Below are 24824 nucleotides of genomic sequence, written 5' to 3' on the forward strand. Positions count from 1 at the left end.
ATATTTTCAATCTCTTAACTTGCTTTTATAGTTCAAACATGTACAGATAGAGGAACCTGTGCAATAATGCACTACCTGAATCATAATGAGGAACTGTCAGAAAAACCTAAACTGAAGGACAAGCTACCAAATAATTAGCCTGCTCTCTTCAATAATGTCAAGGTCAGAAAAAAAATGGTGAGGAATGTTCTGGATCAAAGGATACCAACTGGTGAACCTGAACAAAAAGTACACAGACGTTCTTCTTACTATTCTTCAACTTCTATGCTTTTTCAAAACTTAAATTGCATTTATAAAAATCACATTTAAAAAGGTGTCAAAGTTAAAAACACTCCAAATAAGCAAACTATGCATAGAAACTATGCACTCTAAACTATGCATGGAAAGGAGAGAGGAGATGAATCAAATTCAAGGAATGGAAGGGAAGTTTCAGGTGACTTCTCCCTATTATATAATGTGTGGTACTTCATGTACATCTTCATAGGGTTTATCTTAATTATAACTAAGTAGCTATTCAATAACTACTTGGGTAGTGATGATCATGTATTGCTTATTCTGTATTCCTATAACCCAATGATGCTGGGGACACAGAATACATCTGGAAAACTTTCCTAGGTATAAGGCAATGTATGGCCAGTAGGATTGCAAGAGCTGCCTTTTTTTAGATAATTTCTCTGCTTGGAAATGCCTTAACTTCCTTTGACCAAAAAGAGAAAAACAAAAATGAAACTTTAATTCCATAGAGAAAAGTGGTCTAAAATGTAAATACTTGAAGAAAATAACTCCCAATATATAAATCTATTATTTTGTGGTAATCACTTCCATCAGATTGCTTATTCTGAAAGGACTCTGTACACCTGAAACTATAGTTTCATGTATTAGTAACAACATACTGATGGAATTAAGGAAAAAAGACTGCTGCTAACAGTTAGGACTCTGGAAGTTAATATTTAGATGATACAGGAGACTAAGATGGTGCATTGGGAAGCTCATCTCCTATAGTCACACCAAAACTGCAACTATTTACAGAGCAACTAATAGTGAGAATGATGGCCCAGTGGTAAAGAATCTGCCTACCAACACAGGAGAGGCAGGTTCAATCCCCGGGTCAGGATGATTCCCTGGAGAAGAAAATGGCAACCCACTCCAGTGTTCTTGCCTGGGAGATTCCATAGACAGAAGAGCCTGATGGGCTACAGTCCGTGGGGTTGCAAAAGAGTCAGACATGATTTAGCAATTAACAACAATGATTGGTGAGAATACCCCTATACCCCTGTAGGCTAGCAGAAACATCTTCTACAACTAAAGAAACAAAGGAGGAATCACAGTGAGATGGGTAAGAGGTGGGGACATGGTATAGTCAAGATCCATGCGCCCAGTTAAAATTATCCTCCGACAGATGGGAGTTCTCCCCAAGGAGTGAGGGGTCTGAGCCACACATCTGGCTCCGCAGCCTTGGAGCTCTGCACTGGGAAGATGAGCCTCTAGAACTTTTGGCTGTGAAGGCCAGTAAAGCTTATATTCAAGTGACCCAGAAGGCTATGGAAAATAGACTTCACTCTTAAAGGGTGAACACACAAATTTCACATGCTCTAGGACCCAGGGCATAAGCAGCAATTTGAAAGGAGCCTCAGTCAAACCCACCTGCTGATCTTGGAGAGCATCCTGAGGACACAGATGCTGGTGGCAGCCATCTTGGAGAGCTGCAAGGACATGAGTGCGAGCAAGCACCACCTTGGAGTATTTCTCCAGCCTATTAGCAGAAGGGGTTTACCTGCCCAACAGCCAATCAGCAACAATCCTAGGACCCCCAGGCAGGCTGCCAGCCATGTGGAGACCAAGGCCCAACGAGCAGTGTGTTCAGGACCAGACTCACCCAGGAGTGGACCAGCACAGGCCTTCCTGGGTCCTGAAGCCAGCTGTGCCAGGCGCCAGCACTGCCCCCCAGCAACTGGCAGACCTAGATGAGGCCAGCTCGTGCAGCCAACTGTGCTAAGGATCAGCCCTATGTGCTACTGTGCCTACAACAGCCAGCCCACAACGGAAGGGTCCATGTAGCCCATGGGGGGATACTCATAGAGCAAATAGCTCTGCTGACAGAGGGCAGTGCTCTGCCGCGGACCCAAAACATCTCTTACATAAGGCCACTTCTACAAAACTGGGAAACATGAGCATTCTACCTAATGAACAGAAATAAAAACAGAGGATCAGGGAAAATGAGGTGACAGAAAAATATGTTCCAAATGATGGAACAAGATGCCAAAAAAAAAAAAAGAAGCAAAGCGGAGATAAGCAATCTACCTGGTAGAGTTTCCCAAACTTGAGAGAAGAAAGAATGAACACAATGAGAAGCATAACAAAAAGTTAGAAAACACAAAGAAAAACCAAACACAGGTGATGAATATAATAATTGAAATTAAAAATATACTATAAGTAATTCATAGTAGATGAGATGATATAGAGGAATGAATGGATCAATGAAGTATTAAGATGGAGTACTGGAAATCATGCAAGCTGAACAGAAGAAAAAATTAAAACAAGGATAGTTCAAGAGAGTTCTGGGACAATGTCAAGAATACTAACATTTATATTATGGTGGGGGTGGGGGTCCCTGAAGAAGAAGAAATGGGCAGAGAACTTATTTGAAGGGATAATAGCTGAAAAATTCTTTAACATGAGAAAGGAAACAGACATCTAGCTCAGTAACACAGAGTTCTAAACAAGATCAACCCAAAGAGATCCACCCCAAGATACACTGTAACTAAAACACAAAAAATTAAAGCTAAAGAGAGAATCTTAAAGTCAGTAAAGGAAAAGCAATGTTACTTTTGAAGAAATCCCCTTAAGGCTATCAGTTGGCTTTTTGTGGAAACTTTCCAGCCCAGAATGGAGTAGCATGATACATTTAAAGTGATGGAATAAAAAAAAACAACCCTACAACCAAGAATACTCTACCCAGCAAGGCTACATTCAGATTTAAAGGAGAGATCAAAAGTTTTACAAATAAGCAAAAGCTTAAAGTGTTCAGCAGCACCAAACCAGCTTTTCAAGAATTGTTAAAGGGACTTCTTTAAATGGAAAAGGCCACAACTAGAGATAGAAAATTACAAAAGGAAAAGTCTCACTGGTAAAGATGAATATACATTAAAGGTAGTAAATCAGCCACTTATATAGTTAGTAGGAAGGTTAAAAGATAAAAATAATAAAATGGTCTATGTCTACAATAAGTAATTAGTATTAATCATTCAGCTGTGTCCAAATCCTTGTGACCCCATGGAATGTAGCTCTTCAGGCTCCTCTGATAAATGATCTATATCCACAATAAGTAATTAAGGGATATACAAAACAAAAATATAGAAAATATTAAAACATCAAAAACAAATGTTGGGGGGTAACACAGGGTTGTGAAGTGTGTTCAAACTTAAGAGATCAGCAACTTAAAACAATCATGAATATATAAAGCCTGCTATATAAAAATCTCGTGGTTATCACACACCAAAACCCTATAATACACACATACACACACAGATAGAAATCCAAATATTAACACTAAAGATAGTCATCAAATCACAAGAAAAGAGAACAAAAGAAGAAATGAACGACAACCAAAAATAAATCCCAGAACAATTAACAAAATGGCAATGAGAACACACCTATCACTTATTTATTTGTGGCTGTGCTGTGCAGCTTGCCATATCTTAGTTCTCTGACCAGGGACTGAACCCATGCTCTGGGCAGTGAAAGCAAAACCACTCTCCAACAGGGAATTCCCTCAACAATGACTTTAAATATAAACAGACTACAAAGGCTCCAATCTAATGACAAAGTGTGACTGAATGGATACAAAAACAATATGCATATAGATGCTGTTCATAAGAATCTCACTTCAGATCTAAAGATGAAACATGCAGATGGAAAGTGAGGAAATGGAAAGAGGATTTCCATACAAATGGCAATTAAAGCTGTGGTAGTAATACTTAAATAAGACAAAAGAGACCTTAAAACAAAGATTGCAAAAGGAAACAAGGACATTACATAATGATCAAAGGATTAATCCAAGAAGATACAACATCTGTAAATACACAAGAACCCAACTTAGGAGGACCTAAATACAGAAATCAAATAACAAACATAGAAAAAAATGACAGTAACACAATAATAGTAGGGGACGTCTTTCCATCCATAATGGACAGATCATCTAGACAGAAATAAATTAGGAAACACTGGCCTTAAGTGATACATTAGGTCAGATGGACTTAACAGATATATGTAGGGCATTTCATCCAAAAAAAGCAGAATACACATTCTCCAGGAAAGATCACATAGAACACAAAATAAGACTCAGTAAATTTAAGAAGACTAAAAATCAGTTCAGGCATCTTTTCTGACCACAATGCTATGAGACTAGAAATCAACTACAATAAAAAAAAATTGCAAAAAACCAAAAACAAAACCATGGGAGACTAAATAATATGCTACTAAAGAACCAATGGGTCACTGATGAAATCAAAGAGGAAATCAAACATATCTAGAGACAAATGAAAAAAGAATATGATTCAAAAATCTATGGTACACAGCAAACGAAGTTCTAAGAGGGATGTTTACAGCAATACAATCTTACTTCAGAAAAAAGAAAACTATCTAGTAAACAACATAACCTCATTATGGGAACTAGAAAAAGAACAAATAAAACCCAAAGTTAGTAAAAGGAAAAAAATCATAAAGATTTACAGCAAAAATAAATGAAATAGAGACAAAAATATAGAAAAGATCAATGAAACTAAGAGTTGGTTCCTTGAAAAAATAAGCAAATTTAATAATCTATCAGACTAACCAAAAAAAGAAAGAAGACCCAAGTCAATACAATCAGAAATGGAGAAGTTATAATCCACACCACAGAAATACAAAGGGTAATAAGACACTACACAAAGATGTATATGTCAATAAAATGAACAATCTAGAAGAAATGGACAAATTCCTGGGAATGTACAGTCTCCCAAAAGTGAATCAGGAAGAAATAGAAAATATGAACAGACCAATTTCCAGTAATCAAATCCAACTGGTAACCAAGAACTTTCCAACAAACAAAAGTCCAGGACTAGATGGGTTTACAGATGAACTCTACCAAATGTTTAAGAAGAGTCAACATCTATCCTTCTGAAACTATTTCAAAATACTACAAAGGAAGGAACACTTCTGACATCATTCTAGGAGGCCACCATCACCCTGATACCAAAATCAGAGAAAAATATCACACAAAAAAAGAAAATTAAAGGCCAAAATCACTGATGAATACAGATGTAAAAATGCTCAACAAAATATTCAAATGATACATTAAAAGGGTCATATATCATGATCAACCGGAGTTTATCCCAGGGATTAAGGATGATTCAAATCTGCAAATTGATATGATACATCACATTAATAAACTGGAAAATAAAAATTATATGGTCATTTCAACAGAAGAAGAAAAAATCTTTTGACAGAATTCGATATCCATTTATGATAAAAACTTGTGAAAAAAACATGTATAGAAAGAATACACCTCAACATAATAAAGGCCACATATGATATGCCCACATCTAACATCGTATTCAAAGGTGACAGCATGTTCTCTTAACATCGGACAAAAGACAAGCATGACCAATTTTGTCACTTCTATGCAACATAGTCTTAGCCACAGCAATCAGAAAAGGAAAAGAAATAAAAGGAATCCAAACTGGAAAGGAAGAAGTAAAACTGCTACTGCAGATGACATGATAATATATATATATATATATATATATTATCCTAAAGATGCCACAATAACACTATTAGAACTATTTCATGAATTCACTAAAGTTGCAGTACACAAAATTAATATATAGAAATCTGTTGCATTTCTATACCCTAACAACAAATTATGAGAAGGAAAAATTAGGAAAACAATCCCATTTACAATTGCATCAAGAATAAAAATACTTAGGAATGACTCTAATTAAGAATGTATAATAACTATACTTGGAAAAAACACACTGGTGAATGAAACTGAAGATGACACAAAGAAATGAAAAGATCTACGGTTGTTACGTATTGGAAGAATTCATACTGTTAAGATGGCAACACTAGTCAGCAATCTACAGATTCAATGCACCTATCAAAATACCAATGGTACTTTTCACAGAACTACCACAAATAATTCTGAAATTTGTATGGAAACACAACAGATCCTAAATAGCCAAAACAATTTTGAAAAGGAAAAACAAAGCTTGAGGTATCACACTCCCTTATTTCAAACTACACTATAAAGTTACAGTAACCAAAACAGCATGATACTGACACAAAAATACACACACATCAATGGAACAGAACAGAGAGCCCAGAGCTGAGCCCAAATCTGTACAGTCTATTATTCTATAACAAAGAAAACAAGAATATACAATGGGGAAAAGACATCCTCTTCAATAAATGGTGTTGGGAAAACTGGACAACTACATGCAAAACAATCATAGCAGACAACTTTCTTACATTATGCACAAAAAGTAAATTAAAACTGGATTAAAAATCAAATATAAGACCTGAAACCATAAAACTCTGAAAAAGAAACAGGTAGTACATTGTTTGACAGCAGCCTTAGCAATATTTTGGGGGATGCTTCTCAGGCAAGGGAAACAAAGGGAAAAATAAACAACTGGGACAACATCACACTTAAACACTTTTATACAACAAAGGATAATAACAAAGTGAAAGGCCATCTACTGAATGTGGGAAGATACTTACAGACAATGTACCTGAAATGGGTTTATATCCAAAATACACAAAGAACTCATAGCTCAACATAAAAAAATAAAATCAGATTAAAAAATGGGCAAACAATATACAGAGTGAAGTAAGCCAGAAAGATAAAGACCATTACAGCATACTAACACATATATATGGAATTTAGAAAGATGGTAATGATAACCCTATATGCAAAACAGAAAAAGAGACACAGAAGTACAGAACAGACTTTTGAACTCTATGGGAGAAGGTGAGGGTGGGATGTTTCGAGAGAACAGCATGTATATTATCTAGGGTGAAACAGATCACCAGCCCAGGTGGGATGCATGAGACAAGTGCTCGGGTCTGGTGCACTGGGAAGACCCAGAGGAACCGGGTGGAGAGGGAGGTGGGAGGGGGGATCGGGATGGGGAATACATGTAACTCCATGGCTGATTCATGTCAATGTATGACAAAACCCACTGAAATGTGAAGTAATTAGCCTCCAACTAATAAAAAAAAAAGGGGGGTGGGCAAAGGATCTGAATATACATTTCCCAAAGAAGACACACAAAGGGCCAGACACAGGAAAATATGCTCAACATCAGCCATCATAAGGGAAATACAAATTAAAATCACAGTGAGATATCGCCTCACACTTGTCAGAATGGTCATTATGAAAAAGAAAACTAGAAGTGCTGGAAAAGATGTGAAAAAAAAAGAAGTCTTGTACACTGGTGGTGGGAATGAAAATTGGTACAGTCACTATGGAAAACAGTATGGAGCATCCTAAAAAAATAAAAATAGGGAGTTCCCTGGTGGGTTCAGTAGTTAGGATTCTGGGCTTCTATGGCCATGGCCCAAGTTCAGTCCTTAGTTGGAGAGCTAACATCTTGCAAGCCACATGGTGCGGCCAAAACAAACAACCAACCCCGTAAGATCCAACAACTCCACTTCTTTTGGTATTTATGTGAAGAAAACAAAAACACTAAATTGAAAGAATATATGCATCATCCCTATGCTCATCATAGTATAATTACAACAGCCAAGACATGGAAGAAATTTAAGTGTTCACAGATAGATGAGTGGATAAAAAAGAAGTGGCATATAAATACAATGGACTATTATTCAGCCATTAAAAGGAATGAAATCTTGACTTTTTTGACAGTAGGGATGAACCTACAGGATAACATGCTTAAGTGAAATAAGTCAGAGAGACAAAGACAAAGACTGCATCATTTCACTTATATGTGGAATCTAAAAAGTAAAACAAATGAACAAAACCAAATCAAATATAAAAAAACAGCAACAAAGTCAAAGATACAGAGAATAGCAGCTAACCAAAGAGGAGAAGGATGGGGAATGAGTGAAATAGGTGAGGGAGAGGAAGAGAAACAAACTTTCACTTACACAATAAATGAGTCATCACGGGGAAGAAATGAATACTAGTGGGAACAGTCAATAATATTACAATAACTGTGTATGGTGACACACGGTAACTAGAAATACCAGATCACTGTGTTGTGCATCTGGAACTAACACAGTGTTGTAGCTTAACTGCACTTCAATTAATTATAACATGGGCTAATTGTTCTTTTATGCTTCCTCTTACTGAAACTATTAGTAACTGCCTTCTGTTCTTCCTCCAGCAGCATACTGGATACCTTCCAACCTGGGGGGCTCATCTTCTGGTGTCATATCTTTTAAGCTTTTCATACTGACCACGGGGTTCTCCAGCCAAGAATACTGGAGTAGGTTGCCATTTCCTTGTCCTGGGGATGCTGTATGGTCAGAAGTCTTCACTATGACCCTTCCATCTTATGTAGCCTTGCACAGCATGGCTCATAGCTTCATTGAGTTATACAAGTCACTTCAAAACAACAAGGCTGTGATTCATGAAGGGGAAGAGTGGAGGGTAAATACTAGTAGCTCCAGTAAGAGTGAAGCAGCTGGGTCAAAGTGGGAATGACACTCAGCTGTGGAGGTGTCCGGTGGTTAAATTAAAGTCTGATGCTGTAAGGAACAATACTGCATAGGACCCTGGAATGTTAGGTCCATGCATCAAGGTAAATTGGACGTGGTGAAGCAGGAGATGGCAAAATTGAGCACTGATATCTTAGGAATCACTGAACTAAAACGGATGGGAACAGGGAGAATCTAATTCAGATGACCATTATATCTACTTTTGTTGTTTAGTTGCTAAGTTGTGTCAGATTCTTTGAAACCTCATGGGATGTAGCCCACCAGGCTCCTCAGTCCTTGGGATTTCCCAAGCATCAATACTGGAGTTGTTTGCCATTTTCTTCTCTGTGGGATCTTCCTGACCCAGGGATCGAACCCACATCACCTGCTTGGCAGGCAGATTATTTACCACTGAGCCACTTGGGAATCTCATTTTTATCTACTACTGTGGGCAAGATCCCTTTACAGAAATGTAGTAGCTCTAATAGTCAACAAAGGAGTCAGAAATGCAGTACTTGGGTTCAATCTCAAAAACAACAGGATAATCTCAGCTCACTTCCAAGGCAAACCATTCAACATTGCAGTGATCCAAGCCTATGCCCCAACCACTGACGCCAAAGAAGATGAAGCTGATCAGTTCTATGAAGACCCACTGGGGCTTCCCTGGTGGCTCAGTTAGTAAAGAATCTGTCTGCAATGCAGGGGATCCCAGTTCCACCCCTGGGTCAGGAAGATGCCCTGAAAAAGGGAATGTCTATCCACTCCAGTATTCTTGCCTGGAGAATTCCAGACAGAGGAGACTGGCAGGGTACAGTCCATGGAGTAGCGAGGAGTTGGACACGACTGAGCAAATAGGACTACTACTACACTATGAAGACCTACAATACCTTCTAGAACTAACAACAAAAAAAGATCTCCTTTTCATCATAGGAGATTTGAATGCAAAAGAAGGAAGGCAAGGGACACCCAGAACAACAGGCAAGTTTGGCCTTGGAGTACAAAATAAAGCAAGGCAAAGGCTAACAGTAGAACACAATGGTCAAAGGAAATACCCTTTTCCAACAACCCAAGAGATGACTCTACACATGGACATCACCAGATGGTCAACACCAAAATCAGAATGATTATGTTCTTTGCAGCCAAAAATGGAGAAGCTCTATACAGTCAGCCAAAACAAGACCTGGAGCTAACTGTGGCTCTCATCATGAACTCCTTATTGCAAAATTCAGGCTAAAATTGAAGAAAGTAGGGAAAACCGTTCAGGTACGACCTAATTCAAATCCTTCATGATTATACAGTTGAAGTGACAAATAGACTCAAGATTAGATCTGGTAGACAGAGTGTCTGAAGGACTATACAGAAGGAGGTCTGTAACACTGTACAGAAGGCAGTGACCAAAACCATCCCAAAGGAAAAGAAATGCAAGAAGGTAAAGTGATTGTCTGAGGAGGTTTTACAAATAGCTGAAGAAAGAAGAGAAATGAAAGGCAAAGGAGAAAGGGAACAATATACCCAATGGAATACAGAGTTTCAGAGAACAGCAAGGAGAGATAAGAAAGCCTTCTTTAATGAACAATGCAAAGAGATAGTGGAAAATAAAAGAATGAGAAAGACTAGTGATCTCTTAAGAAAACAGGAGATATTCAAGGGAACACTTCATGCAAGCATGGACATGATAAAGGACAGAGACTGTAAGAACCTAATAGAAACAGGAGAGATTAAAAAGAGGTGGCAAGATTACACAGAATCATACAAAAAGGTCTTAAAGACTTGGATTACCACGATGATGTGGTCACTCACTGATAGCCAGACATCCTGGAATGTGGAGTCAAGTGGCCCTTAGGAACATCACTATGAACAAAGCTAGTGGAGGTGATGGAACTCCAGCTGAGCTATTTATAATCATAAAAGATGATGCTGTGAAAGTGCTGCACTCAGTATGCCAGCAAATTTAGAAAACTCAGTAGTGGACACAGGACTGGAAAAGGTCAGTTTTCATTCCAATCCCAAACAACGGCAATGTCAAAGACTGTTCCATCTACCATACAATTGTGCTCATTTCATATGATAGCAAGATTATGCTCAAAATCCTTCACATAAGGCTTCAGCAGTACATGAACCAAGAACTTCCACGTGTACAAGCTGAGTTTAGAAAAGGCAGAGGAACCAGAGATCAAATTGCCAACATCTGTTGGATCATAGAAAAAGCAAGAGAATTTCAGAAAAACATCTACTTCTGCTTCATTGACTACACTAAAGCCTTCAACTATGTGGATCACAACAAACTGTGGGAAATTCTTAAGGAGATGGGAGTACCAGACCATGTTACCTGTCCTCTTGAGAAACCTGTATGTGGGTCAAGAAGCAAAGGTTAGAACTGCACATGGAACAACAGACTGGTTCCAAATAGGAAAAGGAGTACGTCAACGCTGTATATTGTCACCCTGCTTATTTAACTTATATGCAGAGTACATCCTGAGAAACGCTGGGCTGGAGGAAGCACAAGCTGGAAGCAAGATTGCTGGCAGAAATATCAACAACCTCAGATATGCAGATGACACCATTCTAATGTCAGAAAGTGAAAAGGAACTAAAGAGCCTTTTGATGAGGATGAAAGAGGATAGTGAAAAAGCTGTCTTGAAACTCAACATTCAGAAAACTAAGATCATGGCATCTGGTCCCATCACTTCATGGCAAATAGATGGGGGAAAAGTAGAAGCAGTTTCAGCTTTTACACTCTTGGGCTCCACAATCACCGTGGAGGTTGACTGCAGCCATGAAATTAAAAGATATTTACTCCTTGGAAGGAAAGCTATGACAAACCTAGACAGCGTATTAAAAAGCAGAGACATCACTTTGCTCACAAAGGTTTGTATATTCTAAGCTTGGTTTTTCCAGCAGTTACGTACGGATATGAAATACGACTAAGCAACTAAACAACAACGACGCTACCTCTTCACAAAGAGATGAAAGTAAAGAGCTGGAGCTCCATCTCGTATTAGTCGCATGTCCCTTCACAGTCTGTCTTATGAAAACCTGCACAATCCCTGCCACTCTATGGGAGTCAGGGGATACATACACACTGAAAGAAGCAGGCCCATGTGCTGCACATTTATTACAGCTGAAGTGATCCTGGATCTCAAAATCAGAAATAACTTTTCCTCTTTCACATCCTTTGAAATGCAAAGCTACAAAGAGCCAGATTTCTTAGTTCCAGCGGGTTTTTTTTCCAGATATGCCAAAGTCTTTGTTTCTTCTATAATTAACAATCGGAAGTTCTCCTTTGCCAAACACTTTTTCAAGCCTAGAGGATGGTAAAGTGTCATTTACTGAGTAACGCCTATGGAAACTATATGTATACCTACTTATAAATCTAAATAAAGTGTGGTTAGACATTCACTTCTGGCATGATGGAGGAAAAATGAAGTCACTCAGTCATGTCTGACTCTGTGACCCCATGGACTGTGGTCTGCCAGGCTCCCCTGGCCATGGGACTTCCCAGGCAAGAATACTGGAGTGGGTAGCCGTTTCCTTCTCCCGGAGATCTTCCCAATCCCTTCCCAGGGATTGAACCTGGGTCTCCCGCACTGCAGGCAGACTCTTTACTGTCTGAGCCACCAAGGAAGCCTGGAGGAAAGTTGCCTTCAATCCTCTCCCCAAAACGTAATGTTAAGTCTGGACCAATTACCAGAGACAACCATTTCAGTGCTCTTGTCAAGCATAGGCATACAAATGTAGAGTGTTTATTTGTGAAAATAACCTCAGGTAAGAACAGAATGAGTTTGATACATACATGCCTAAAGCTGTCTCCTCTCTCCCACCAGCTCTATTAAGTGGTAGTTTAGCCAGGGCAGGACACAAGCGAAAACTGGCAGCTTTGTTGTCATTGTCTTAGTGGCGATAGCAGGGGCAAGTGAGTGGGGGAGCCAGCGGTTGCAGGCCTGCAGCTGGGCAAGCAGTGTGCCAGCAGAACAGTCGAGGGTTTATCAGGGAGCTCCTGAATGCAAGACAATAAAAGGGGGCTTGCTAATCTTCATGTCTTGGGCTGACTAGAGGCTGTGATATGCACAGCAGAGACTAGAGTAAGCCTAAGACAACCACACATTTTTGGCCAATGGAGTTTATGGGCAAAGATGAGAGATCACACAAAGTATAAGCCAGGATAGTCTTGAAAAAGACCGTAAGTAGCAATGTACTTCTCAATTCACACATAAATAAATCAGATTAACACCCAAAGCTCATTGAATGTAATATATTATATATTAAAGACTGACTATATCCCCCATGACTTCCTTCATGGCTCAGCCAGTAAGAAGTCTGCCTGTAATGCAGGAGATCCAGGTTCAATCCCTGGGTTGGGAAGATCCCCTGGAGAAGGAAATGGCAACCTACTCCAGTATCCTTGCCTGGAAAATCCCATGGACAGAAGAGCCTGACAGGCTACAGTTCATGGGGTCTCAAAGAGTCAGACATGACTGAGCAACTTCACTTCAAACTTCTTCAATATCCCCCTCAATTTATATGCTGAAACTCTAACTCCTAACGCGATGGTACTTGGAGAAGGGGCCTTTGGGAGGTAATCAGCTCCTGAGGGTGGAGCACTGGTCCAATGGGATAAGACCAGAGAGCTCCTTCTCTTCACGTGAGGACACAGAGAGAAGGCAGCCACTTATAAACTGGGAACAGTCCTCACCAGCAATCCTGAACTGGCCAGCACCTTGCTCTTAATTTCCAGTCTCCAAAAGTGTAAGGAAATAAATTTTGTTTTTAAGTCACTGAAAGATCAGTGTGTGGTAATTCTGTTATGGTAGTCTGAGCTTATTAAGGCATATGAATAGAATTCAAGGCAAAAAACATAGGAATATCTCAAAGACATAGAAAAAGATTTGACAATTCACACATACACAAAAGAACCTTGTGGTCGATTAGGAATAAAAAGGAATATCCTCTTTCTGATAAAGCACACCCATGAAAAACCTGAAACTAAAGCTTTTCCTTTAAGATGGGAACAAGGCAAATATGTGGACTTTTGTCTTCTGGGCAGCATTGTATTGGACCAACTGCAATAAGACAAAAAAAAAAAAAAAAAAACTCCCACTGGAATGGAAGAAGTCAAACTGTCTTTATTCAGAGACGACACAATCCTGTGTGTAGAAAATACTAAGGAATTCAGAAGAAAATTACTAGAATAAATGAGTTTAGAAAGGCTAGGTGAAATAATAATAAGCAAACTGCAAATGAATTTAAGAAGAAAAGTTCCATTCATGATAGCACCAAATAGAATAAAATATTTAGAAATACATGTAAAAGAAATGCAAGATTTGTACGTGAAAAAATAAAACTGATGAAAAACATTTTAAATGATCTAAGTAAATGAACAGTCCATATTCACAGATTAACAGATATAATATTGGTAAGATTGTGTATTAGTTTCCTAAGGCTTCCTTAGCAAAATATTACAAATCATGTGGCTTAAAACAAAAGAGATTTTACTCTCTCTCAGTTCTGGAGGCTATAAGTCTTAGTCAAGGTGCTGGCAGTCCATGCTCCATATGAAGGTTCAAGGGAAGATTTCTTCCTTGACTCTTCCTAGCTTCTCATGGTTGCTGGCAATCTTTGGCCTTTCTTGACTTGTAGCCGCATTGTTCCAATCTCTGCCTCTTCCACTGCATAGTGTAACAAACACCATGTGCGTCTCTGTGTTAAAATTTCTATTTTCTTATGAGGATACCAATCACTGAATTAATCCAGTTTGACTTCATTTCAACTTGCTGACATTGTCAAAGACCCTACAGTAAGATATCAGGGGCTAAGACTTGAACACATCTTTCTGGGGGACACAATTCAACCTAACAAATGACAATACTTTCCAAATTGATCTGTGGATTCAGTGCAATCCCTGCCAAAATCCACCTGGCTTTTGCAGAAATTTAGCTGACCCTACAATATGTATGGAAATTCAAAGGCTCTAACATAGACAAAACAATTTTGAAAAAGAAAAAAAATTGGAGGACTCTTATCACCCAATTCCAAAGCTTAAAGGCTTTGGAGTAACATACAGTAACAAAGACAGTATGGTATTTGTGTAAGGATAGGTACACAGATTAATGAAATGATTGAGAACTTGTAAATCCTTACATACATGGTCAATTTGTGTGTCAAAATTACGTGTCAATTTTGACAAAGTTGCCAAGACAATTCAAAAGGAAAAGAATAGTTTTTTCAACAAATGGTAATAGGATGGATAAATATATTCAGGCAAAAACCAAAAAACTGTAAATCCTATCCTCACAACATATGCAACAATTTACTCAAAATGGATCATGAATCTAAATGCAAGTACTAAAACTACTAGAAGAAAACATCAAAGAAAAGTCTTTATGTCTTTGGGTTAGGCAAAGATATGACATCAAAAGCATGATAAGTAAAATGGACTTCACTAAAACTAAAAACTTTTGAGTTTCAAAAAAACCACCCATAAAATAAAAGACAAGGTAGGGCCTAGAAGAAAATATTTGTACATCATTTTCCTGATGAAGAACTTGCATGAGAACTACACAAACAACTCTGACAATTTAATAAGACAAGCAATCCAATTTTAAAATGGTTAAAAGAACTGAATCAACATCACAGAGGCATATAAATGACATCTGAAAAAATCATTAGATCAGTAGTTGTCCGGGGTTGAGGTGCAGGCATCGATTGCAAAAAAAAAAACAAACTGACTTAAGAAGAACTTCTGGAAAAAAAAAAGAAAAAAAAAAAAAGAACTTTTGGAATGATGGAAATGTTTTAAAACTGAACTGTGGTTGCATAACTGTTTACTTACTAAAAATAATTCCTCCATTCAGAATGGAAGAATTCTATGGTAAGCCGTATATCAGTAAAGCTGAAAAAAAATATGAAGTTATTGTTCCACTCCAACATACATGTCAGAAATGCCACAGCAAAGGAGAAAAGGGCAATCAACTCTGCCTGTGAAAGTGGGGCAGGAGCCAAGGACAGAGATGAATAGCAAGGCTGAAAAGAATAGACACATTATTCCCACAGTATCTATTGTCTACTCTCTTCTAGGTGCTGAGAACAAATCAGAAGCAAAGCCCCACACCTGTAAAACTCTATTGAGGAGATAGGAAATAAACAATAACAAACACAATAAAAAGTTAAATATATAGAATCTATAGACAGTATTTGAATTTTGATAATCAATGATGAGATTCCTTAGGCAGAAGGGGAAAGTCAGGTACAGGACACAGGATGTGCCACAGAAGAATTAGGGAATATGGTTCCACTGTATTCAGTGAGCCCTAAGGTCAGGGTGTACAGAAAAATAATAAGAGATGGCCAATGAAAAGTTCAAAATAGAAATCAGAAGTGACACTCAGCTTTTCATTTAATTTTCTGCACCACTTTGGTATTTTCACTGGTACAGACGAAACTGAGATCTGCCTGGCAAAAAAATGACAGAACCAGCAGGTACTGATGGTCTCATGGGGCTAACGGAACAGGACTTGGCATGTAGTAAATGCACTAAAAACACTTGCCACTATGTTTATTCTTCATTTATGGTGTCACAGTGCCTAGGCTATATGCTTCACTTAGTTTATTTAACTTAAATGCAGAATACATCATGGGAAATGCTGGGCTAGATGAATCACAAGCTGGAATCAAGGCTGTCAGGAGAAATATCAACAATCTCAGATATACAGATGATACCATTCTAATAGCAGAAAGTGAAGAGGAACTAAAGAGCCTTTTAATGAGGGTGAAAGACCAGAGTGAAAAAAGCTAGCTTGAAATGCAACATTCAAAAAACACTAAGATCATGGCATCTGGTCCCAACATTATGGCAAATAGAAGGAAAAAAAGTGGAAACAATGACAAATTTTCTTTTCTTGGGCTCCAAAATCACTGTGGATGGTAACTGCAGCCATGAAATTAAAAGATGTTTGCTCCTCGGAAGAAAAGCTATGACCAAACTAGACAGCATATTAAAAATCAGAGACATTACTTTGCCAACAAAGATTCATACAGTCAAAGATATGGTTTTTCCAGTAGTTGTGTACTGATGTTAGAACTGGACCATAAAGAAGGCTGAGCATCAAAGAATTGATGCTTTTGAACTGTGGTATTGGAGAAGACTCTTGAGAGTCCCTTGGACTGCAAGGAGATCAAACCAGTCAGTCCTAGAGGAAATCAATTCTGAATATTCATTGGAAGGACTTACGCTGAACCTGAAGCTCCAGTACTTTGGCCACATTCGAACAGCTGACTCATTGGAAAAGACCCTGATGCTGGGAAAGATTGAAGGCAGGAGAAGGGGATGACAGAGGACGAGATGGCTGGATGGCATCACTGACCCAATGGACATGAGTTTGAGTAAACTCCAGGAGATGGTGAAGGACAGGGAAGCCTGGCGAGCTGCAGTCCATGGGGTTGCAAAGAGTGAGACACGACTAAGTGCCTAAGTGAGACTAAGTGCCTAAATTATTAAGCTCTACAGTCCACCCAGAAAGCTACACAACGTGAATCAAGAAGAGACGTAAAAAAAGATGTGTCTCCTTTTTTAAGATGGTCCTTGCAGGAACAATACACGGAAGTGTTTTACTAATCCTTAGGGCATGAATTCACAGCACTGCAGTTCTCTCTCTTCCAGAAATACCTTTATAGCCCTTCCTAAAATTGATGGACAGTTTTAAAAATTATCTAAGGCTCTTTCTTAAGTCACCAACTCAGTGTAAACAAAGGGAAAGCCTATCAGTAACAGACTACTCCCCAACAACTGTGAAGACTGACTTAATATATGTAGGCACAAAGAGTTAATTTGGGAGGACTGGGTTGTCCAAACCCTGCACATCTCAAAGATCTTCAGGACTGGCACTTGACTGGCTCCTGAGATATCCTCCGAGCCCTTGGAATACCCTGCTAGTAGAGTGGATTTGTATGCCAGTCTTTGGGCCACACTATATCAGTCTGACCAGACAGTTTATGCTAACAATGTGACTTATGGTGAATAATTTTGCAGGCCTGAAGTCCTTGGTTTGACCTCTGGGGGTGCTGGAGATTGAGTAGCTAAGCATATTCATGTGACTGACCCCCAAGAAAACCCTGAACATCAAGACTCAGGGGAGTTTCCCTGGTTTGCAACATTTTGTCATTGAAAAAATTAAGTGCATCCCTATGCAATTTCACTGGGAAGGGACATCTGGAAGCTTGTGCCTGGTTTCTCCTGGACTTTGCCCCATTCCTTTCCCCTTTGATCATTTAAAATCTGTATTCTTTCACTACAATAAGCCATACAATAAGGATAGCAGTTTTCTTTCTGGAGTTCCGTGAATTCTAGTGAATCACTGAGCCTAAGGGGTGGTCTTAGGGACACATGACTGAATATAAAAGAGCTTAGAACAGCACCTGGCATCTAGTGAGCAATATACCAATAATTATATTGCAAAGTGCTGAGAAGTCATTGAAAAGTTTTAAGAAAGCTAGAAATGCTATTATTTCTTCCAATCTCTGATCTCAATTTCCACAGTAGGTTGGGGCCAACATGATACTTCTTTAATCACAAGCCTGAGACACAGTGGATTTTATGTCAATTTCCATGAGATGGTGATTCTACTTGGTGGACAACTGTAAAACAGAATGAATGTCTAAATGTTATTAGATACAGGCTGACAATAATCAGATTAGAAACAGTAAAATACAGCAGAGATTTCACAATATAGCATACCTTGAGTTCCTTTATGCTTGGAAGTGATGCATTTAGAAATTCTTCAGTTAATCTCTTCCAACTAGCAGCTTTGCTGAGATCGGAATGAATGATGAATTTTTCGTAGATCCTAGAATGTTAAAAAAAAAAAATCAACTAGTAACTCTAAAGCTATACTAATAAAAAAGTCTGTAAGAAAATACAAAGATATCTGAACATGCACACATATATATACATATAAACTGACTTACCCTTCTATTGTCTTTTCTACTTTGTGGCTATTGACGTCTAAGAAACGATGAAATCTAAAAGAGAAAATGTGATTCTTATATCAATTGTGTCATAAAGCTAAGTAGACCAGTCTCACAGTCCAACACATTCCCCCTCAAACACCCTATACTCAGGTATGTTTCCAGTGAGAGCACCTCTCTCCCTGTATCATCTCTGCCATCCATGCAAACAAGTGAATCTGAGACTGCTCAAGCGTCCTTTCCTTATGACACAGACTGCCTTGAGTTTCCCCAACTGTCCCCTTGTCCTCTGGTCCCCTGTCTCTCCATAACGCCCTGTGTGTGAGTTCAGCATGGCACATCCCTGTTAGCAGCGTTTCTTAATCTTTTTATGCCATTGCGAAGCCCCATGAATCCTAGGGATCCTGTCTCAGGATCAAATGAAACAGAAAGGAAGCCAAGCATACTGAAATACAGTTTTTAAATATTTTTTTTTTTTTTAAGTCTGTGATATAGTGAGACATATTTCTTTGTTAAAACATTAAATAACAAGATCTAGAAGTGGGTTCATAACTACATAACAGTAAAGAAGATTTATTAGAAATACCTGCAGTAACTACATTATGATAGTGAAATATGTGATTTCTACTGGTGACACAGTCATACATAAGTTATTACTTCTTGTTGCTTTCACTCATAATTGAAGGAAATGCTACTTTTTACCTAGAGGTTAATGTAATTTTCTTCTTGTCCAAATCTGTACTGAATTCTACTATTAATATATTCAGACCCTCAGGTTAAGAAGTCCTATTCTACATCATATGTAATAATTTCTGTCTGTCTTATTTAAGAGTAGAAGCTGTATTGCACCCGTCTGTGAATTTATAAGGCCTAGAATGTGGCCTCAATTTTTAAAAATATAAATATGAATTGTTCATTTTTCTGATGGATTAAAGCATCACAAAATTACAGTGTAGCTCACTCAACTCTTGTTTTCCATCTTTTAGTGGAAGCCACACAACCTGTACTTAAAAGAAGTAAATTACACTACTAAATAAAATATCTAATTCTAACCTAGCAAATGGCTGAGTGGAATACCATTTTACGTATAAATTTAGTTTCTCAATGTGTAAAAGGAGTTAGTAACTGCTAATGTCTCTCCTAACTCTAAAATGATGTCCGCTTACCTACTGTCATTTAGATATACTAATAGAAAAATTATTTGGGATAGGACATTTACGTTTCTCTTAATATGACCTATTCTCTGAACATGACCTATTCTCTGAATATCATCTATTAAGCAATTGTTATATTTGTTACACTTAAGAATTGAGTATTTTATTTCAAAAACGGGGCCATTTAGACTCATCTATTCTTATTATAAACCATGTGGGCACTTTACCTATCATCATTAAGGTTGATAAAAAGATTACCGATTTTGAAAAACTGTTTACCATTCAAGAAGACTTCTACTGACATTAAACAGGCAGAAGATTAACAATGACTACCATTCTTCTAATAATAATTTCATTACAGGTAATGATCATAACTGATTTACATGTCCCATAAGAAAAATGATAGCTCTGATTTCACCTAAGTACCTAATCTGAGTAAATCTTTAAAAATTAATTAAATAAAAAACCGTATTAAAAGTTGCATTAGATGGCCTCGAATACTCTATGCCAAGAACTGTTTTAGGTGCTGGCATAAGAAACGAACAAAACAAACGAAGATCCCTACTCTGGTGGAGCTTGTATTCTGCCTGATGGTGGGGGTGGAGACAAACAGTAACAACAAATAAGTTATTCAATGTGTTATGCTTCGCGTTTTGGAGAAGAGCAGAGTAAGAGAAATACGGAGTGGTCCGAGCAGAAAAGGAGTCAGTGAGAATAGGGTGTGACCATTATTTTGCTCTAAAATTTTAATCATCAACCACTCAAAAAATTGTTTGATGGGCAGGGGCCCGCGCTAAGCGCAGTGGGCAGAGCAGGGAACCGGATCGACAGAACTCTTCACTAGGAGAAAGATCGGAGGACGACCCTCAGCAACCCACAACCCATTGTTTGAGCTAAGCCTGGCGTGCCGCAGTCCACGGAGTAGCAAAGAGTGGAACACGACTGAGCGACTGAACTGAACTGATCACCGTCTCGGGCACCCAGCAGGCACGAAGGCATTAAGCTGCTGGAGCGGCAAAGAGCGCGGGGACTCTGCCGGTCGTGCAACACAACTCGCCAGACCCCTTCCCTTCCCCGGCTGCGATGCCGCGTCCACACCTGAAGTTGGACCAGGCGAAGTGCAACGCGAGCTGGAAGTTGGGGTCCGCTTCGTCCTGGACGCCCGCCACAAGGCGAACGAGCTCGCGCACGTCGCGCTCTTGTCGTCTATCCAGCCGACTCCAGGACTGCGGCAGGGACGCCATACCTCCCGCGCTCCCGCCGTTCTTCGCGAGGTCGCGCCAGCTCTCGCGCGAGTTCGAGCTGCCGCCGCGTTGCGGATCGCCCTCGCGAGAGTTCGCGCTGCAGTCACGTTGAGCTTTGGGTCTGGTTCTCGTCGTGGCAGGGTTGTGTGTGTGTTCTCCAGTCTCATCTGATTAAATTTAGGAATATCATCAAAGGAGAAGCAGTTATTAATTTTATTGATAATAGTCTCTAACTGACTTTCGTTGATGGCCTAACGTCTGATGTTTTGACAGCAGCCACTTCTCGTTCGATGTACCGGTTTGCGCAGTTTTTTGGTACCACGATTCGTCAGTTGCCCGTCATTCGGTTTCTCTTAGAGGTGATATCCAGCGATCTTTGGGTTCCGCTTTGCCTGCATGGGCCTCACTACGTGGCGCACACTACAGCAGGTGTAAAGAAAGAGCGTTGTCCCGCACGCAGGCCGAGCGCCTTGCCTCCTGCTCCCCCCAGTGACTCCCAGTGGGCCAAGGAGGACTTAGTAAGCAACACTGCCTGAAAGTGGAGTAGTGCTTTTGTTGCTGTTCGTAATTAAAACTGTACTTTTAAACTGTTTATGTAAAGGATTGCTCATAACCATTTCAAGACTTGTTGCATAAAACGTTTAACTTTTTTTTTCTTTTAGGGATCTACTAGGTTTTCATGCGGTTTGTTACATTGCATTACTCTAGCTGTTCGGGCTGTCATAACAAAATACCATAGACTGGGTGGTTTGTAAACAACAGAAATTTATTTCTCATAGTTCTGCAGGCAGCAGTTTGAGATCCACGTGCCAGCATGATTGGGTGAGGGCCCTCTTCCTGGAATCAGACTTCTGGTTGTGTTTTCACTGGGTGAAAGGGGCAAGGGAACTTGCTGGGGTTTCTTTTATAAGGGCACTAACTCCATTCTCAAGACCTCCACCATCCTTTTATAATCACCTTTCAAATACCATCATGTTGGGCACTAAGATTTCAAATTATTAATTTTGAGGGTGCACAAACACCCAGACTATAGCAACTACCTAAAACATAGACTGCACACAACTGAACAAATCCTGTAAGAAGGGGGAAATCATAGGAGTAGAAATGATTCTGTGAAAGGAAATTTATACCTTCTCCCTGGGGCAGTCTTTTCTACTCCAGTCTCAACTATCATCTGTGTGTTTATAACTCTCAGATTTGTGTATGCAACCCACATTTTTCTTAGCACTCCAAGTCTAAAATTGCTTATTGTACATTTCCAGAAATAAACATATACACTTAACATGTGTCTCTCCTGACTCCCTAACCAGCCAGTTGGTCTTGACCTCTGGAGGGAGATCTAGAAAACTTTCCATAGGGTGCTCCCAATGACTTAGACCCAGTAGGGACTGAGCTACTCTCACACACCTCCCTGGCTGGTGTAGGCCAATGTTCCCTTTCAAGAAAAGGAGTTGGAGCCTCATTCAGAATACCACTGGGCCTCTAAGGCTGGGGACATGGAAATACTTTTGGAAACAATATGCAAAGAAAGAACAGCAAACAGGTTGGGTGCACTACCACATGTCCTTTGCTGGTCTAGGCCAATGCAGTCCTCCAGAATGGCCTGTAGATAAACTTTCTGAAAGTGTATGCAAAGACCCTGCTTATTTAACTTACATGCAGAGTACGCAATGCAAAATGTCAGGGTGCATGAAGCACAAGCTGGAATAAAGATTGCTGGGAGAAATATCAGTAACCTCAGATATGCAGATGACACCATCCTTATGGCAGAAAGCAAAGAAGAACTAAAGAGCCTCTTGATGAAAGTGAAAGAGGAGAGTGAAAAAGCTGGCTTAAAACTCAAAACTCAACATTCAAAAAAAACAAAGATCATGGCATCTGGTCCCATCACTTCATGGCAAATTGATGGGGAAACAATGGAAACAGTGACAGACTTTATTTTCTTGGACTCTAAAATCACTGCAGATGGTGACTGCAGCCATGAAATTAAAAGGTGGTTACTCCTTGTAAGAAAAACCTAGATAGCATATTAAAAAGCAGAGACATTACTTTGCCAATAAATATCTGTCTAGTCAAAACTATGGTTTTTCCAGTAGTCATGTACGAATGTGAGAGTTGGACTATAAAGAAAGCAGAAAAAAAAAAAAAAAAAAAAAAGCAGAGCACCAAAGAATTGAGGCTTTTGAACTGTGATGTTGGAGAAGACTCTTGAGAGTCCCTTGGACTGCAAGGAGATCCAACCAGCCCATCCTAAAGGAAATCAGTCCTGGGTGTTCATTGGAAGGACTGATGCTGAAGCTGAAACTCCAATAGTTTTGCGACATGGTTCAAAGAACTTACTCCTTGGAAAAGACCCTGATGCTGGGAAAGATTGAAGGCAGGAGGAGAAGGGGACAACAGAAGATGAGATGGTTGGATGGCATCACGGACTCAATGGACATGAATTTGAGTAAGCTCCAGGAGTTGGTGACGGAAAGGGAAGCCTGGAGGGCTATAGCCATGGGGTTCCAAAGAGTCGGACATCACTGAACGACTGAACTGAACTGAACATAGATTAAAGAACAGTGTATGAGTAAAAGATACTGGTTTGTTCAGCCCTTATTGGTTCTGCATCTTAAGCGTAACTACTTGAAGATAGAGTCTAGGGTAAGTAAATACATAGTTCATTAACGTAGCTTAAGAAAAACATTTACATAAGAAATACGTATTGGTTATCTCAAGGTTTGAGAAAAATTAAGTTCAGGTGGAACGAGGTTCCATCATGGCAACACTGAATTTTAAGAGCAGCCTGCTTTTAAATTTGTATAGAGAAGGGAAAAAAATCTGACGCTTATAGTTTGCTTCCTTCTGCCGCTTAAGAGAGAAAAAACGCCTGACACTTGTAGCCTATTTCCTCTCTTTGGAGACCCCTAGCCTTCCTGCCTGTTACCCTCTCAGCAGGAATCCCAGCCACTGGATCACAGGAGGAACACAGCAGCAACAGAGCTAAGAAAGTTAAATTTGTCAAGCAACTCTCCAGCTCCTCCCTGCACCCAGCCCGTCGCTCCTCCCTCCGCGGACGGGTCAGCAGCAGCTCACCCGTGGGCTTGCCGGCAGGCCCTTGGGCCAATCTGCAGCGGTCGGCCCCACCCCCGACTGCCGCACCGCCCTTCCGGGAGGAGCCGGACAGCAGGGGCGCCCTGCGCAGCGGAGGGTTAATATTAAAAAATTAAATATTTAATATGTAAATATTAATATTATTCACATCTGTAGTATATAATGTATCTTATGTAACTCAGTGGTAGAGAACAACTAGCTAATAATGTGATGAAAATTGACAATGATTAAAATATTTAAAACATTTAAGAATGGGTCCTGGAGCTTCCTGGGCCTCGATTTCGCTAGGATTAAATGGAAAGAAGCATTTAATTTGACTTGAGATGTACTAAAGGCAAAAAATTAAAACTTTGGCATGGCAAATAACTCCAACTCAAAAAAAGCTAATGCTAGTTCCCATACCGGGAGTCGAACCCGGGCCGCCTGGGTGAAAACCAGGAATCCTAACCGCTAGACCATATGGGAACCACTGAACGTACGTTCCCCTTATTCGTATATATATTATCTCCGTCAGCCTGTCGTCAGCATAACCACACGCCTGCGCACTTGAGGCTTTGCGCGCGCTTGTAGCATTTCTGCCTGACTGCGGCTGCGCGAGCCGGGTCTGCCTACGTAGCGTAGACGCACATCCGGGCGTCTCATGAAGGGAGGGAAGTCTTACTCCGGAAAG

The 24824-nt window shown here is 39.6% G+C and overlaps 1 protein-coding gene and 1 non-coding gene across 5 annotated transcripts in view; both read right to left on the reverse strand.

Annotated features, from left to right (window-relative positions):
* Nucleotides 1–21226, reverse strand: part of TUBGCP5 (tubulin gamma complex component 5) — a 72114-nt gene extending 50888 nt beyond the window's left edge. The window contains exons 1-3 of one of the 4 annotated variants that reach the window (XM_061135483.1): nucleotides 20913–21226; nucleotides 18661–18714; nucleotides 18431–18539 (exon numbers count right to left, since the gene is read on the reverse strand). In XM_061135483.1, coding sequence (XP_060991466.1) covers nucleotides 18431–18539; nucleotides 18661–18714; nucleotides 20913–21058 — 309 coding nt within the window. In that variant the 5' untranslated portion in view covers nucleotides 21059–21226. Of the gene's footprint in view, nucleotides 1–18430; nucleotides 18540–18660; nucleotides 18715–20912 lie in introns of those variants that run through there. The other 3 variants (XM_061135481.1, XM_061135484.1, XM_061135482.1) reach the window with 3 other exon arrangements.
* Nucleotides 21227–24547: 3321 nt separating this feature from the next.
* Nucleotides 24548–24619, reverse strand: TRNAE-UUC (transfer RNA glutamic acid (anticodon UUC)). Its single transcript has one exon. It is a non-coding gene; the product is annotated as a tRNA-Glu (tRNA).
* Nucleotides 24620–24824: the final 205 nt, after the last annotated feature.

Source organism: Dama dama, chromosome 33 (genome assembly GCF_033118175.1).
Source record: "Dama dama isolate Ldn47 chromosome 33, ASM3311817v1, whole genome shotgun sequence".
NCBI classification, from domain to species: domain Eukaryota; kingdom Metazoa; phylum Chordata; class Mammalia; order Artiodactyla; family Cervidae; genus Dama; species Dama dama.